Source organism: Mobula hypostoma, chromosome 29 (assembly GCF_963921235.1).
Source record: "Mobula hypostoma chromosome 29, sMobHyp1.1, whole genome shotgun sequence".
NCBI lineage: Eukaryota > Metazoa > Chordata > Chondrichthyes > Myliobatiformes > Myliobatidae > Mobula > Mobula hypostoma.
In genome coordinates, this window is record NC_086125.1 from 20,337,757 (window position 1) to 20,354,558 (window position 16,802).

Consider the following 16,802-nt stretch of genomic DNA (forward strand, 5'->3'; position numbering starts at 1 on the left):
TGGTCACAAGGAGAGCATACAGATAGTGGTGGGAATCATCAGATTGCCGGTGCTGTGAAGCGTTATGCTAACCACCACACTGCCGTACCACCCCTACTGATGGTCAGCTTATGGACTTGACGGACCAGAAGACTCGTGTCTATGCTGTATAGATCTATCACAAGGCAAGTCAGCATCCCTCCGATATGCAATCTACAACGGGAGCATTGAGGAGAACCGTGACAGTGCCTTGGCTTATCTGTGGCACATAATATTAAAACAAAACACTTGTCTGCACTTGCTGGGACTTAAGTCAGGGAGAGAGGGTGAGGCCATTGGGACATTTTTCATTGGAGTATCAGAGAAAGAGGACTGATTGTATATAAAGCCAGAATGAAGATGAGGTGGAGATTTAGCATAACCTCAAATAACACCCCTACCAGAGATGAACAGCCTTTGACACTCAATATATTAAGTTCATGCATTGAAAATGAACTTAAATATCAGTCTGCTGCTGACAAGTCTCACACTCAAGCCATCCTCTCCTCCCAGCTCTCGGCTAAGCACAGGACCTTCATGCGTCTCTGCGATAATCTAATGCCCCAGCAGCTGGAAGCCTGTGACCAACACTTCTAAGCTGCCTCTAAAGGGATTGGGAGATACATTTTGGCAGGACAGCTGATACACACTTCTCTCCTGTAGCTACTGTTAAATGCAAAATCTCCCTTCCAGAGCCTGGCATTAAAAGGCAAAGCAATTTTTTTTTTTAATTATTGAAAGCTTTCCCCAGGGAAAAATTTAAACTCCACTGAAGTCTCAAAGGTTGAAATTAATGATGGAGGGAATATTCGGCTTCCCAATATGTGGTGTACAGGCAAACAAAGAGGATTTCCTCAGTGAAAGGGGGCAGGCCAATTCTCCTGTACTCTGCCGCATATTAACATTCAGATCACACACCCAGTGTCTCGTTCCCACCTCCTCTTTGGCTCACAGCAGCTTCAAGGTCTGAAACTAATCTAGAGGTGTTTCCCCCCCCAACCAACCCCCGTTCTGTCCCACATCTCTACAGCAAGACCATAACAGTAGACCCTCACTCCGAACAGCAGCGTCAAACTGTTACCGTGTGTGTGTGTGTGTGTGTGTATGTGTATGTGTATGTGTATGTGTGTGTGTGTGTGTGTATGTGTATGAGAGAGTGTGTGTGAGAGAGTGTGTGTGTGTGTGAGTGTGTGTATGTGTATGTGTATGTGTATGTGTGTGTGTTGAAACAGACAGCAAAATGTGTCACTTGTGTCACGACAAAATTGGAAAGGATTGATTTGAGCACCGCGCAAGAGTCACCCCGCTTCCACCGCCAACCCAGTCACTATCTTAACCCATACGTCTTTGGAACGTGGACAGAAACTAGAGGAAACACACGTAGTCACAGAGACAGTGTACAAACTCTTAGCAGATAGCAGTGGGTATTGAACCCCGATCTTACAGTGGGCACTGTAATAGCTTTACACTAACCACTACACTACCTGAGAACTATCCACTGGGTCCTGTAGATGGTCAATTCTGCTCTCTCCCTCTGCCCTGCAATAGCCCAGTGGTGGTAACTTCATTCTCTGCACCCAAGTTTAACCGCAAGCTATCTGCTGGAGGAACTCAGCCGATCGAGCAGCATCTCTGAGGAGGGAGGGAAGGAAGGAAGAGGGAATGGTGATATTTCGGGTTGCAATCCTGAGTCAGGTCTTAAGGCGTCATCCTGAAATGTTGACGATTCTTCTCCTACTGACACTGATCAACCTGCTGAGCTCCTCCAGCAATAACTCTCTATTGCACCAGATTCAAGCACCTACTGTCTCCTGTGCATTTAGGTGTAACTGTAAAAGGGGACAACCAATTCCCGTCAGTTGATTCAAAGACACTGGAATAGGGGAGGCTTTATAGAGGTCGGCAACAACATGAAAACAGGAAATAGCTATTCTACAAGCCCTATCACGCACCTCCTGCAGAGTGATTCTACCTCTTTTTGCAGCACTCCGGTCCAATTTCATCCCAATTTTACTCAGTTTTGGTCCCTCTGTTTGCAAAGGATAAACCTGTTTAGTAATGCCTGTTTTTTTAAAATACAGAACATTCAACATGAATATGCCTCTCTGAAAGCATTTTAAATGCCACTATCATATCTGTTTCCACCACTGCCCCCACAGTCCGTTCCAGGCACCCACCACTCTTTATATTAAAAGAAAACCTGACCTGTAGATCTCCTTTAAACTTTGCCCCCTCTCACCTCAAATACATGTCCTCTGGTACTTAATATTTCTACCCTGGGATAAAGATATCCCAATCAATGCCCCTCATGATTTTATAAACTTCTATCAGCTTTCCTCTCAGCCTCCGACACTCCAGAGAAAACAACCCAAGTTTGTCCAAAGTCACAGCCCCTAATCCAGTCGGCATCCTGGTGAGCCTCCTCAGAACCCTTTCCACAGCCTCCGCATCCCTGTTGGAATCAGGGACCCAGAACTGCACACAATTCATTTCTGCTGCTTACTTCACGGAGGTGGTGAGAGGGGGGCCCTTACCTGGCATACAGATACATGTGAATTCCCCAATGCGATCGAGGCAGGTGGCATCATTCTGGCAGGGCATGGAGAGGCATTCGTTGATATCCGTCTCACAGCGAGGGCCAGTGTAGCCGTTCCCACACTGACACTGGAAGGAGCCCTCAGTATTCACACACTTCCCAAAGTGTTCACACGGATTGGCCCCTTTGGAAAACAAATAAACACATGGAACTTAAACAGAAACAGAAGCAATACGACACATTTCAGGGGGAAATATGAGGCGAGGCATCAGCATAGGGTCTGATTATCCAAACCTACACTCTCAGTGGCCACTTTACTTGGTACACCTGTGCCCTGCTCGTTAATACAAACATCTAATCAGCCAATCACATGGCGGCAACTCAATGCATAAAAGCATGCAGACATAGTCAAGAGGTTCAGTTGTCACTCAGACCAAACATCAGAATGGGGAAGAAATGTGATCCTGGAATGATTATTGGTGTCAGACGGGGTAGTTTAAGTATCTCAAAAATTGCTGATCTCCTGGGACTTTCATGCACAACAGTCTCTAGAGGTTACAGAGAGTGATGCAAAAAAAAATAAAAGCATCCAGCGAGTGGCAGTTCTGTGGGGCGAAAATGCCTTGTTAATGGAAGAGATCAGAGGAAAAGGGCCAGACTGGTTCAAGTTGACAAGAAGGTGACAGTTACCCAGACATCCACATATTCCAACAGTGGTGTGCAGAAGAGCATCTCCAAACGCACAACACATTGAACCTTGAAGTGGACGGGCTACAGGAGCAGACGACCATGAACATACAGAAATGCACTCAGTGGCCAATTTATTAGGTATCTCTTACACTTAATAAAGTAGCCAATGAGTGTATGTTAGGTGTGGAGAACAACAGAGTGTAAATCCAGATACAAGATGATAAGAGGCATAGATAGACAGCCAATGCCTCTTTCCCAGGGCGGCAGACAACAGACTTTTAAGGTGACTGTAAGAAAGAATAGTGGGGACGATAGGTTATTTTTTTTTTACACAGAGAATGGCAAGTGTACTGCCAGGGGTGATGGTAGAGGCAGATACACTAGGGACATTTAAGACAGTAAAATGTATCATGAGAGGAATTTGTTCATCTAAAGTGAGACAGTGAAAAGATGCAACTTCTGGGAACTCCAGTTGTTACCCAACATCTAATGGGACAAACTGTTGTCACTTCCACCAGCTCCGCTGGGCAAAGTATTCATCCGTACCTATTGAGCATTCGTCCACATCCTGATTGCAAGCAGGCCCGGAGAATCCCGAGGGGCACGTGCAGATGGCTTCCCCGTTCACTGGGTTGGTGTCACAGATGGCCCCTTCGTGACACGGATTGCTAACACAAGCATCCTCGAGGTGGCACAGCAAGCCTGCAAGTCAATGAGGGAAGAGTTAGAAGGTGCCGAGGAGAAGCCAGTGGCTTTGTAGGCTATTACTGGGTGTGGCATGCCAACATTGTGAGCTGGAAACCATCAAAGTGCCAAATCAGCCCACAGCCTGGTCAGGAAGCATCTGAGGAAACAGAAAGAGAGCTAACCTTTCACGTCACAGAACACCACAGAACAGAAACAGGCCCCCCGGCCCACCTAGTCCTTACTGAACTTATACTCTGATTAGTCTCATCGTTCCCAGATCATAGTTCTCCACACCTCTCTCATCCATGCCCTAACCTCTCTTAAATGTTGAAATCAAACCCACATCCAACACTTCCGCCAAGTTTTCAAGTTCTAAGTTCACTGTATACATGCCATTCAACTGTATACATGTGTAAAGCTAAACAAAACATTCCTCAGGGACGAGGGTGCAAAGTACTGTCCATATATCACATACACCACATAAAATAATATTAACAGATAAAGTTACTCTGTAGATGTGCAAGCTGACATGAAGTGCTTATACGAAGTATAATTAAATATACAACAGTATATTATTACTAGTGCTCTCATAAATAATATATTCCACACTCTCAGCAAGTAAAAAAAGCTCTCCCTCATGTTCCCTTTATAGGTTTTACCTTGCACCGTTAACCCTTAGCCTGCTTATATTTAACCCATTTATTTGTATACCTATATATGTGATCTGAGACTTATTGTCTGAAGGGCTTCTAAACAAAACCGTGAACTCTGTTTCCTGTTGTACCAATGCCGTCTGATCTCTTCAGTGTTGCCAGCAATTTCAGTTTTTATTTCAGACTTACAGCGGTTGCAGGTTTTGATTTCTCCGACTAGTGGTTTTGATTATATATACATGCAGTATAGAGTGGTGAGCATGGAACCTGGCCCTCTGGCCCAACACGTCTTCCAGACCACCCAGCATCCACCCACCTTGATCCCACTCAGATCCAACCCAATCTCCACGCATTGCCCTCAGCTCACTCCAGATCCCACCTCTCACCTCCGCACTCAGAGCTGCTTACACTGGCCAACTACCCGCCAATCCACACGACGTTGGAACATGGGAGCAGCCAACATCGTCACAAGAACATACCAGCATCTCACAGACTGCACCAGTCACGGGGAAGATTTCCAGGGTGACTGAGGGACTAGTTTTTCCACGCAGAGGACTGGAAATAGAACGAGCTGCCAGAGGAAGTAGTAGAGGCAGGTACGGGTAAAAGACCCTTGGACAAGTAAACCGATAGGACAGGTTTGAGGGGACCAACGTGGCCAAATGGGGCTACCTCAGCACTGTAGTCAGCATGGCCAAGTTGGGCCGAGTGGCCTGTGTCCCTGCTGTACGACTGACCACATAGGTAGCAGTGGGTCAAGAAGATAACTCAGGGTCACTGCTTTAAGAGCAAACGCAACAAAGCGTGGACTTTTGTCACTGTGTCATTGGCACCTATGACATCGGTTGAAAGGGGGAAAAAGGCCTTGTGCAATGAGAATAGGAAGAGGCTGATGGGCAGGACCTGCAAAGTAATCTCCGATTACTGCCAGTGCCACGCACTCGCCAGGGCAGGAATAGAATGATAGTGCAGGTGAATGAGTGGCTGAGGAACTGGTTCAGGGAGCAGGGATCATTGGGATCTCTTATGGGGAAGGTATGACATACAAAAAGGATGGGTTATACCTGAACCCGAAGGGTCCAATATCCTTGTAGGCAGGTTTGCCAGAGCTGTTTGGGAGGGTTTAAACTAATTTGGCAGAGGGATGGGTGCCACAGTGAGAAGGCTGAGGATGGGGCAGCTGGTGTATAACTCGATGCATTGTGGGGAAGGACAGGCAGATGATTGGGTAAAATTGCAGTCAGTGGGATGAGTTGAAGCGTAACACGGGGACAAAATCAAAAATGATGATCAATACAGGGCTGAAGGTGTTATATTTGAATGTATGCAGTGCATGGAATAACAGATCATCTTAGAGCGCAGTTAGAGATTGGCACTTTGGTAGAAAAAACAAAGATGCAGACGATTTTCTAAACGGGCAGAAAGTTCAAAACCCAGAGGTGCAAAGGGACTTGGCCGTTCTTGGGTAGGATTCCATAAACATTAACTTGCAGATTGAGTTGATGGTGAGGAAGACAAATGAAAGTTTAACACTCATTTCAAGAGAACTAGAATATAACAGCAAGGATGAAATGCTGAGGCTTTATAGGTGGCCCAAAATGTTGACTGCTTATTCATTTCCATAGATGCTGTAGATGCTGCCTGACCTGCTGAGCTCCTCCAGCATTGTGTGTGTGTGTGTGTGTGTGTGTGTGTGTGTGTGTGTGTGTTGCTTTAGAAAGTATTAGTCAGATCACACTTGGGAGTATTGAGAGTGGTTTTGGGCCCATATCTAAAAGATGTGCAGGCATTGAAGTGAATCCACAGGAGGTTCACAAGAATGATTCTGGGAATGAAAGGGTTAACATATGACGAGCATTTAAACGCTTTGAGCCTATACTCACCAGAGTTTAGAAGAATGAGGGGGGATGTCATTGAAACCTACCAAATATTGAAAGTCTTAGATACAGTGGATGATTCCTATAGTATGGGAGTTTAGAACCAGAGGTCACAGCCTCAGAATAGAGGGACGTCCATTTAGAACAGAGATGAGGAGGAATTTCTTTAGCTAGAGGGTGGTGAATCTGTGGAATTCTTTGCCACAGACAGATGTGGAGGCCGAGTCATTGGGTATATCTAAGGTAGAGGTTGATAGGTTCTTGATTAGTGATGGCGTCAAAGGCAATGGAGAAAAGGCAGGAGAACGGGATTGAGAGGGATAATAAATCAGCCATGGTTCAAATGTGGAGCAGAATCAATGGGCCAAATGGCTTCATTCTGTTCCTATGTCTCCAAGTGAATGCAAAACGGAGGGTGGGGAGGAAACAAATGCAGATCAGTACCTGTCTTCCCAACGGGGCACTCGCAGAAGAAGGACGCCACTCGGTCGTGACACGTGGCGCCATGGAAACAGACCGCCGTGGCACAGTCGTCAATGTTCTCGCTGCAGTCATCCCCCGTCCACCCGTTGACGCAGACACACGTGTGGCTGCCTTGAGTGTTGAAGCAAGTGCCACCATTGTGGCAGGCATTGGGCTGCAGGTGACACTCATCGACGTCTTCAGTGCAGAACTGACCTGAAGGGGCACGATCGTCGGAGGGTCAGAGTCCCACAGATAACAAAAGTATTTCTATGTTACATATTTAGTCAAATGATCAATCAGGCTCGAATATCCCTCAAAATAATTCAGTAAGGTCGGAAGCTGGCTCAAGTTGGTACAGTGTCCATTGTCATAGAAATACAATTCGAAACAGATTGATAAAGAAAAAGACTGGCTTTATTTGTCACAGGTACGTCGAAACGTACAGTGAAATGTATCATTTCCTTCAAATCAGATTAGTGAGGATTGTGCTGGGCGGCCCGCAAGAGTCGCCATGCTTCCAGTGCCAACATAGCATGCCCACAATTTACTATTTGTACATCTATTGGAATGTGGGAGGAAACCAGAGCACCCTGAGGAAACCCTCGCAGTCACGGGGAGAACTCGGAGGCAGCGGAGGGAATCGAACCCCGTTCTTGCAGCTGGTGCTGTGAAGCCTAGCAATCACTTGCTGTGCTACCATGCCACCCAGTCCAGGACTGCCAACACATCCCCGGCCAGAGTGGTGTGGTTACCTGCCTGGTGATCCAACAGATCAAGCTAACTACTGGAGAAGCAGTGTCATATTCCACCACAGCAGTTGCTTATTAAATAATTAAAGATTCAAATACACTTATTATCAAAAAATGTATAAATTATACAACCTTGACATTTGCTTGCTCACAGGTCGCCACAAAGCAAGAAACCCAAAATAAGCCAATTAAAGAAAAATAAAGAATAAAAATAAGAAGACCATCACTCAATACATAAGAGAAAGGGGGAAAAAAGACAAATCAAGCAAACAGTAGCATTCCAATCCAAAACTGAGTCCTCAGATCTGAACCCTGGGATAGGCCCAAAGCCTCATTTATCAGTTCATCATATTAGCGGGCACGGAGCACAGCAGTCGGGGCAGTCTTTGTAGCCTCAGCTCCATGGAGATGACCATCGGGGAAAGAGTGGGATAATCCACTGTCATCCCAACTGGCACCCTGTCTTTACAGACTATCTGGGCCAGCGTTTAAATGTACTTTTAAAAAGAAAGTACCTCATTAACAGTGAACATGAAAAGCCTGGACCTTTGCAAAAGCCCCTCAGGCTCACTGAGGTCAAAGTAGGAAATCTGTCGTCCTTATGAGGAGATTCCATGCAAGGTAGCAAACCCTTAAGTGCCCTAATCAGCTACTTAATTGGATCATAACCACTGCGTCAATATAGAGAATCTGGGAGAAGTGGGGGTTCACACTGTAGCAGCAGTTCAAGAAGTTGGCTCAGCACCACCTTCTTCAGTGTAATTAGCGACAGGCATAAACACTGGCTTTCAGGTGACACCCACCTCCTGGAAAACTAATACACACCACAAAATATATTCAACGTACAGCACCAAAGCAGGACATTTATCGCCCCCCCCCACCCCGAAACATAATGCACCCTCAAAACCTGTTTAATTCAATCCTGTCATTTTTATCCTTTCATCCTCAATAGTTGATCCAGCCTTCCATTACATAGTTAATGAGCGAGGTCGGAAGAGAATGGCCAGAATGATGGTTGAAGCTCAATAACCAGACGTAACAGCAGTGGTGTGCAGAAAAAAACACATCAGATCTTGAAGTGAGTGGACTACAGTGGCCGAAGATCACAAACACACAGCGCTGTACAAAAGTCTTAGATAGACGTGCACAGACACACACAAAACAAGCGTGCCTAAGACTTTTGCACAGTACTGCAGTAATTTTATGCATTGCACTATACGCTGCTGCTGCAAAAAAGACTAATTTCATGAGATATGTGAGTGATGATAAAAACCTGATTCTGATCGTGGGCTCTGCTGTGGAAGAGAGTTGAAAGGGGGCAGGGAGAGGGGAATCATGGTTGGAAAAGGGGGAAGGGAGAGGGGAGGGAGTGGGAAGCACCAGAGAGACATTCTATAATGATCATTAAACCAATTGTTTGGAATCAAATAACCTTGCCTGGCGTCTCAGGGCTGGGTGTGTCTGCACACGTGCCACCTCCCGGCCTTGACACTCCTTCTCTGCCACCTGTCCCACACCCCTCCCGTGACGCTCCACCCTCGATGTTCCCGACATCCTTTGCTCCTGCCAAAATTACAAGCTCACTCTCCATTCCATGTTGACAAATACAGTACTGTCCAGAAGTCTTAGGCACCCTATGTGCTTAAGACTTTTGCATGGCACTGTACACTCAGTTGTCACTTTATTAGTTACAGGAGATACCTAATAAAGTAGCCACTGAATATATAGTAACTTCTTCCTCCTTTCAAAGATGATTAGAGATCGACTATATTACCATTAACGTCTCATGAGCAATTAGACAAAAAAATTCCCAAATCATAAATACAAATCCTTCCTCCTTTCATTGGGTGATAATGGTATCTCACCTGCCCTGCTAATGTTATTCTTGCTAATGCTGACATACCTGTCCACTCAGGTGTACACTGGCAATTGTAGGTGTTCACCCCATCGATGCAGGTCCCGCCGTGCCCACAGTTGTGCTTGGGGCAATCGTCGATGTTAATCTCACAATTCTGTCCCTCAAAACCTAATGAGGAAAGAAAGAAAGCGAGGATCAAGCTTCCTGAATAATAAACTGAACTGCAGCCCAAATTACTGGAGTTCAATGCAGGTGAGACGACACCTAGAGCTATACTGTGCAGCCTGGACTTTCAATATAACTTGCAGTGGAGGCAAGTTAGAGAAGGTTCAACAGGTTGATTCTCTTGGGCAAAGAAGCCATCTTACAAAGTGAGGTTGGGCATGTTGGGGCCATGCTCATAGTGTCAGGAAATGTAGAGGAGGCTTGACCCAAACACAGAGCAGCAGAGACAATTTAGCACTTTAATAATAAACTGCAAAATAATGAGCCACAGAACAGATACTTAACGACAAGGCAACTGAGTAACTGAAGGCTAGGAGCGACTGGTTGGTTCAATAGGTGGTCAAGGACTGTGGATGAGAGCTGGGTTTAAATAGGTTGCAGGTGATGATTTGGAAACAAGTCACAGGTGACTCCTGCTAGCCTGGTGGTACCTGCCTACGCAGGCCTGACACATTGGGCTTTAGAAAACTGAAAGGTGATCTTATCGAACATATGACTGAGAAAGGGATTGACCAGAGTGGGATGTTAGGACAGGATGTTCTACCCCCACCCCCCAAACCCCGTGGGAGAATCTAGAACTTGGACTAAGTTAAGCCAAGGATCAAATTTCTTTACAGAGAGTTGAAAAACTTTGGAAGTCTCAACCTCCACAGAGATGACTTATTGAATATATTCAAAGCTGATGATTGGACAACATGGGGAACAGGCAGAAAAGTGAATTAAGGCCCAGGACCAGCCATGATCCCACTGAACCATGAAGTAGTGATAAGGTGCTGAATGGCCTGTTCCAGCTTCATTTTTGAAGGCTGTGAGTGAGCAGAGTTACAAAGCCCACTAATTCGTATTGCAAAGTATCTTTTTATATCTACATTGATTGTATAAAGTGCTTCTATATAACTATTCAGAGAACACTGTGTGGGTTTGCAATTCATAATAAAAAATATATACCAAAAAAAAGCATTAAAACTTTTTCATTCTTCAACTTTGCATTAACAGTAGTAACATATTTTTTAAAAGGATAGCACCATTGTCACTTACACGGCCCCCCTGTGTTGATACACTCTGTCATTGGGAGGCGAGGAGAAGATGGCGGCACAACACAGCGCACGCGGCCGCTCCGAATTGATATCGGTATTTGTTAAGTAGGATGCCGTGCACAATCCTGATTTGATGGAGACAGACGTGAGAAGCACGGAGGAACATCTGGAGAAACTTCTGAAATGCCCGCTTCGCTGCCGCTGCTACTGTGCAATCGAGAATCTCCGGAGGGGAAGGCCCCAAATCCTCGGCTTTGCCTATTGCTTGGCGGCCGGGGCTGGGGTCGAAGCGCTCGGCAGAGATGGTGCTCAGTGCTCGGTGTTGGAGGGCTGTGGTCAGGTGCTTCCAGGGTGCTGCATCGGCGAGTTTGCGGTGCTGGAGGTTCATAGCAGGGACAGTTTTTCTTCCTTCTACCGTCTGCGTGAGATGATGGGACTTTCGAGAGACTTTGAGACTTTTTTTTTTAACCATGCCCATGGTCTGTTCTTTATCAGATTATGGTATTGCTTTGCACTGTTGTAACTATATGTTATAATTATGTGGTTTTCGTCAGTTTTTCAGTCTTGGTTTGTCTTGTGTTTCTGTGATATCATTCTGGAGGAACATTGTATCATTTCTTAATGCATGCATCACTAAATGACAATAAAAGAGGACTGCGTGTCCTCATAATCTAATTGGTTCCCTCCCCAAGCATCCTGCAGTACAAGAAGCCCGGACAAGTGCCGGTGAATCGCTGTTCCACACCAGTCTGGCCACATACAGGGGAGTGGCAGGACAATGGGATTGAGGAATTCACCTTTAGTCCACGAAGGTTGAGATTATGTCTAGGCAACAAAGTGTCAGCAGAGTAGGGGCTTTGATAATATTGCGATAATACAGTTAGAAAATTCACAAGTATAAACAAAAATCTGGGGTCACGGGCGTGCAGGAGGCATGAGAGAAGTGGCCCCATAGATAGGGGAGTCGGTGAGACTGGAGGTCAAGGTCTCGTGGTCAGAGTCCGGTCATCGGCGAGCCCAGAGCTCGAGCCCTGGAGTTCAGGGTTATCACTCGAAGCCCCGTTATCGGCGAGTCCTGGGGTCAATACAAAGCCCAAAGGTCAATTGGAGTCAAGAAGATGAGGCCCAACGGCCAAAGCCCTGACTCTGGGAATCCACTGGGGAAGCCGGAGGACCAATGCCTGTGAATCCCCGGGTCCACTGCAGGCTGGAGGCGGCCTGTCCTGGGTTCCGAGACTATATATGTGCATGGGACTCACTCTCCTGCTGGTGTCTTGGGCTCATTGTGTTCTGTTTTGCTGTGTTCTGTGTTGTTCTGCCCAGCATGGCGGGTACGCTATATTGTTGCCAGAATGCGTGTTTGCTCCCAGCACATCCTTAGCTTGTGTCTGTTAATGCAAATGCCACATTTGTGTATGTGATAAATAAATTAATCTGAATCTCAAAAGCACTGAGCACTGGGACATTCCCCTGGACAACTCCAACTCCAAAAAGAAGTGGTTTCCAATGTCGCCATGCTTTGATGCGGGGTAGCAGGGGTATTTTACTGAATACGAACAGAGTGAGCTCTTATTCAAGAAGGTCAAGACCCTGTGGATTGAATCATTATGACACTGACAATGACCACGTTGACCGCTCTCTCCTTCAGCTGTTTCACCTTGCAGGAACCACGGAAAATCACCTGAGGCAGGACAGTAAGGGCATCCGTTAGTCTTGCGAGACCATGGATCTGCGCCTGGAAAGTCTTCACTCTCCAGGGCGCAGGCCTGGACAAGGTTGTATAGAAGACCGGCAGTTGCCCATGCTGCAAGTCTCCCCTCTCCACGACACCAATGTTGTCCAAGGGAAGGGCATTAGGACCCATACAGCTTGGCACCAGTGTCGTCGCAGAGCAATGTGTGATTAAGTGCCTTGCTCAAGGACACAATACACGTTGCCTCGGCTGGGGCTCGAACTCGCGACCTTCAGGTTGCTAGTCCAATGCCTTAACCACTTGGCACAGTAGCTTAGTGTTTAACACAGTGCTTCACAGCACCAGCGACCCAGGTTCAATACCCACCACTGCCTGGGAGGAGTTTGTACGTTCTCCCGGTGACTGTGTGGGTGCTCCAGTTTCCTCCCACAGTCCAAAGGCATAGCGATTGGTCATTGAAAACTGCCCGTGATTAGGTTAGGGTTAAGTTGGGGTAGCTAAGCTGCTGCAGCTCAAAGGGCCACAAGGCCCACTTCGTGCTCTATCTCTCTTCATTTCAAGATGGTGGGGGGAAGCACTGGCTTTGTGCTAAACACTTGCTCTTGATTCTAATGGGGAATGGTATTGGGTGGACTGTCATCCAGGTACACATCAGTCCTCAGCAGAAGTGATTCTTTCCCAAGAGTCATCATGTGTCATGGTGGAGAGGCCTCGGCATTCCTGAGATCCCGAGAGTGATCCCATCTGCAGCTTAGCTCCTGGCTGGGTCACCCATGGCAGTAGGTTCCAGACAAAGAGCGATCCAACCAAGACCTCAACGGTGGAGCTGGTGGGAGATGATGACACATCACAACAGCAGTGAATGAGGAGGAAGGCTGCAGAAGTGAAGGGTCCGCAGTCATCTTGCACTCCACGTCACTGGGCCCTGACCCCAATCAGTCAATTACCTTCCCCATCCCAAAGACATGGGTTACTAAGTTAATTAGCTTCTGCAATCTTTCCCCAGTGGAGAACTGGGGAAGCAGCATGGAAACCGGCCTTTCTGCCCATCGAGTCCGTGCTAACCATCAGGCATCCACTTTATCCTCCTTCACACTCCTATTAACTCTTCCCCAGACCTACACGAGGGTCAATTTACAGAAGCCATTTAACTTGCCAATCTGCACAGTTTCTGGATGTGGGAGGAACCAGAGCACCCAGAGGAAACCAACACGGTCACAGGGAGAATGTACAAACTTCTTACAAAGACAGTGCCGGAAATCGATCGGTGGCACTGTAGAACGCTGTGCTCCGGGAGTGCCATTAGCCAGAGGACGTTTTGCCATCGGCCCTGTGCCTTTGTGTTTCCCTTCACTGCACGAGGCGCTCTGCTGACCTCATTTACTGCAATTGATGTGAAATACTTCCAACTGCTTCCTGCTCCATAGAAAAACATTTCCTCCCGAGACCTGTGAGCATGAAAAGAATCCGACATCTGACATAAATGTCCCCCTCGGTTATTCAGGAAGCAATGACTAATTGCCAAGTAGTCGTTTTCTTTTATTTAAGACAAACATTACAAGAAAAGCAAAACCAATATGAACTCGTGACCCTGAATACCAACAATATCTTGACTTTGGTCGTGTTTCCTGTTTGACCACAGTGTTGCCACATCTGCCTGATCTCATCGGCTTGGTTTTCACCAGCCCAGCATCTGTGCCTTCTTACACTGGCTCGTGGCACCCCGGAGTTCAACGTTTGTCCCAGAAGAAGCTATGAGAACATTTAGAAAAACCAAGCAGGCCCTAAACGGCCTCGTCTTCTTGTTGTGTCCACATTTCCAGCTGCTTTGATCTGTCAATTTCATTAATTGACCTTAGTTGAATACCAGCTGTAAATACTAAAATAAAACCAACAAGTGGCTGCTGTTAATGTACGGCTCGCCAAGTGCATGGCTTCTCATGCATGAGATGTAGACTGGTTGTGAATCGCTGGTGTGGCTCAGGATTAGGTTCAAGGAGTTGTTCAGGAAGATTCAGTCACTCTCTCCATGGGCATCTGCTCAGACATGAAGTTCTGAGATTCCTAAAGGCCATCACTGCCTAATGAGGAATAAATCTCCTTGTGAAGCTGCCTGCGTGGTTCAGAGATGCAGCATCGAGCTGCAGAGATGTGACTTTCTGCAGCCGGACCACGGCTCCCCCTCCTGCCGTAACATTACGGGGGCCGTGATTGTGTAGCGGTCAGTGCAACGCTCCTACAGTCCCAGGTGTCAGAGTTCAGAGTTCAACTCTGGTGCCATCTGTAAGGAGTTTGTATGGGTTTCCCCCGGGTGTTCCGGTTTCCTCCCACAGTGCAAAGCCGTACCAGTCAATAGGTTAATTGGTCTTTGCAAACAATCCCGTGATTAGGCCAGCATTAAATTGGGGGGTGGCTGGGTGGCACAGCTCAGAGGGCTGGAAGGGCCTGTTTTGTGCTGTATCTCAATCTCAGGCTGGGGATTACTAGGTGAGCTGTTGGGTGGCACCGCTCGCTGGACTGGAGCAGTGTTCCATGCTGTATCTCTAAATAACTAAATAAATAACAAGCATCTCGATCGCATCTCATCTATTTCCTCCATCTCTGCGCTCACTCTCTCCTCTCCACTCCTAGTCAGGGCAATATCACAGCTTTCTGGTCCTCAGCTCAAACCCCAGCGGCATCTGCACTCAAAGGGTCAACCCTCGGAAGAGGAAGATGGAAGTAACCCAGTGGGAAGGTGTGGACGTCAGTGGATACCATGGGCTTTATCCCATCTCAGTGTCAAAGCAATAAGCACTTACATTTGTGGAAATACTTTCCCATTGTCTCTCATCTACACTACTCCAGATATGGCCATTCAAACCTGTGGCATCTCCTCCTCCATCATTCACATCTGTAACATCATCCTCCTTCATCCACATCTGTGGCATCTCCTCCTTCATTCACATCTGCAACATCTCCTTCATTCACATCTGTAACATCATCCCCCTTCATTCACAACACCTCCTCCATCATTCACATCTGTAGCTTCACCTGCCCAAACAAATCTTTCTTAATATTGTTCACACATGTAGCAATGGGTCCCTATTTATTCACGTCTGTAGAAGGATCTTCCCACTAGCTCACACCACCTTCCCAATGATACACGTCTGTTGAACCACTGACCCGTGCAGAGTGAAGCCAAGCCAGTGGATCTAACTGAGACCTACGCTGAAGGCATGGTCGCTAAGTTGCTGCTCCGGTTTCTCAGAGCCCAAGTCAAAATCCCACCCAGGCAGCTAAGGAACTTAAATTCATGTAATTAACTAAGCCGGGAATCAAAAAGCAATTTCAGTAGTGATAAACACAGAACCAGTTTCTATGTGGTTAGAATCCCTTCAGGTTCACTAAAGCCCTTTCAGTCCAGCTCCAAACCCCATAGTGTAATTAGAACATAGAACATAGAACAGTATAGCACAATACAGGCCCTTCAGCCAGGTTCCACAATATTGTGCCAACCTTTTAACCTACTCCAAAATCAATCCATCCCTTCCCTCCTCCGTAGCCCTCCATTTTTCTTTCATCCATGTGCCTATCTGAAACTTCTTAAATGTCCCCAATTTTCTTTAATTGAGATGTGGCAGGGAACAGCAATCCCCTGATTTAATCTGAGCCAAATCACAGGACAACTTACGATGACCAATTAACCTACCAACCGGTAGGCCTTTGGACTGTGGGAGGAAACCAGAGCACCCGGTGGAGACCCACATGTTATGGGGAGAACATATCAACTCCTTGCAGGCAGCGATGGGAATTGAACCTGGGTCATCTGTACGGTAAAGCGTTGTGCTAACCACTATGCTACCGTGCCAACATAGTTATCTGCCCCTATCTTAGCTGTCTAAGTCAACTTAGTTGACTTTTAATTCCTTCTTAATTCAGGAATACTGTATGTCAGCCTTGCAGCCAAACACACTGAAAGTGTAGAAAAACGAGTCTGATTTCCATTCTCACTCTTTTCACATTGAGTTTCACTTAGTCCTTCATTATTCCAATGGAATAATGATTAGGGCAATAACAACAAATTAAGCCTCTCCGGGATATTGGACAGGAAGGATCATGGCATTTGGGTTGTATGGAATTGAGGTGACTAGCAGAAACAAGGGGCTTCAATCACTCACATTCACTCTGGCATTCTTAAGGGAAAGAAGAAGAGGGTTTCCCCACGTTACAAACACCCGTTTCAAACGACTGAGCGTTTGGATAGTCATGGGATGGATGGGGATGGATTCACCGGGTGCTGTAGCTTTCCCACATCCTTTATCTCCCCCACCC

General features: G+C 46.6%; 1 protein-coding gene across 2 annotated transcripts in view; it reads right to left on the reverse strand.

Moving 5' to 3' along the window:
- The window catches only part of notch3 (notch receptor 3), a 224,764-nt gene that overhangs the window by 98,077 nt on the left and 109,885 nt on the right, over nucleotides 1–16,802 (reverse strand). For both annotated transcript variants that reach the window (XM_063035973.1, XM_063035972.1), the window contains exons 5-8: nucleotides 9,579–9,701; nucleotides 6,906–7,139; nucleotides 3,791–3,946; nucleotides 2,553–2,738 (exon numbers count right to left, since the gene is read on the reverse strand). In XM_063035973.1, coding sequence (XP_062892043.1) covers nucleotides 2,553–2,738; nucleotides 3,791–3,946; nucleotides 6,906–7,139; nucleotides 9,579–9,701 — 699 coding nt within the window. The remainder of the gene's footprint in view (nucleotides 1–2,552; nucleotides 2,739–3,790; nucleotides 3,947–6,905; nucleotides 7,140–9,578; nucleotides 9,702–16,802) is intronic.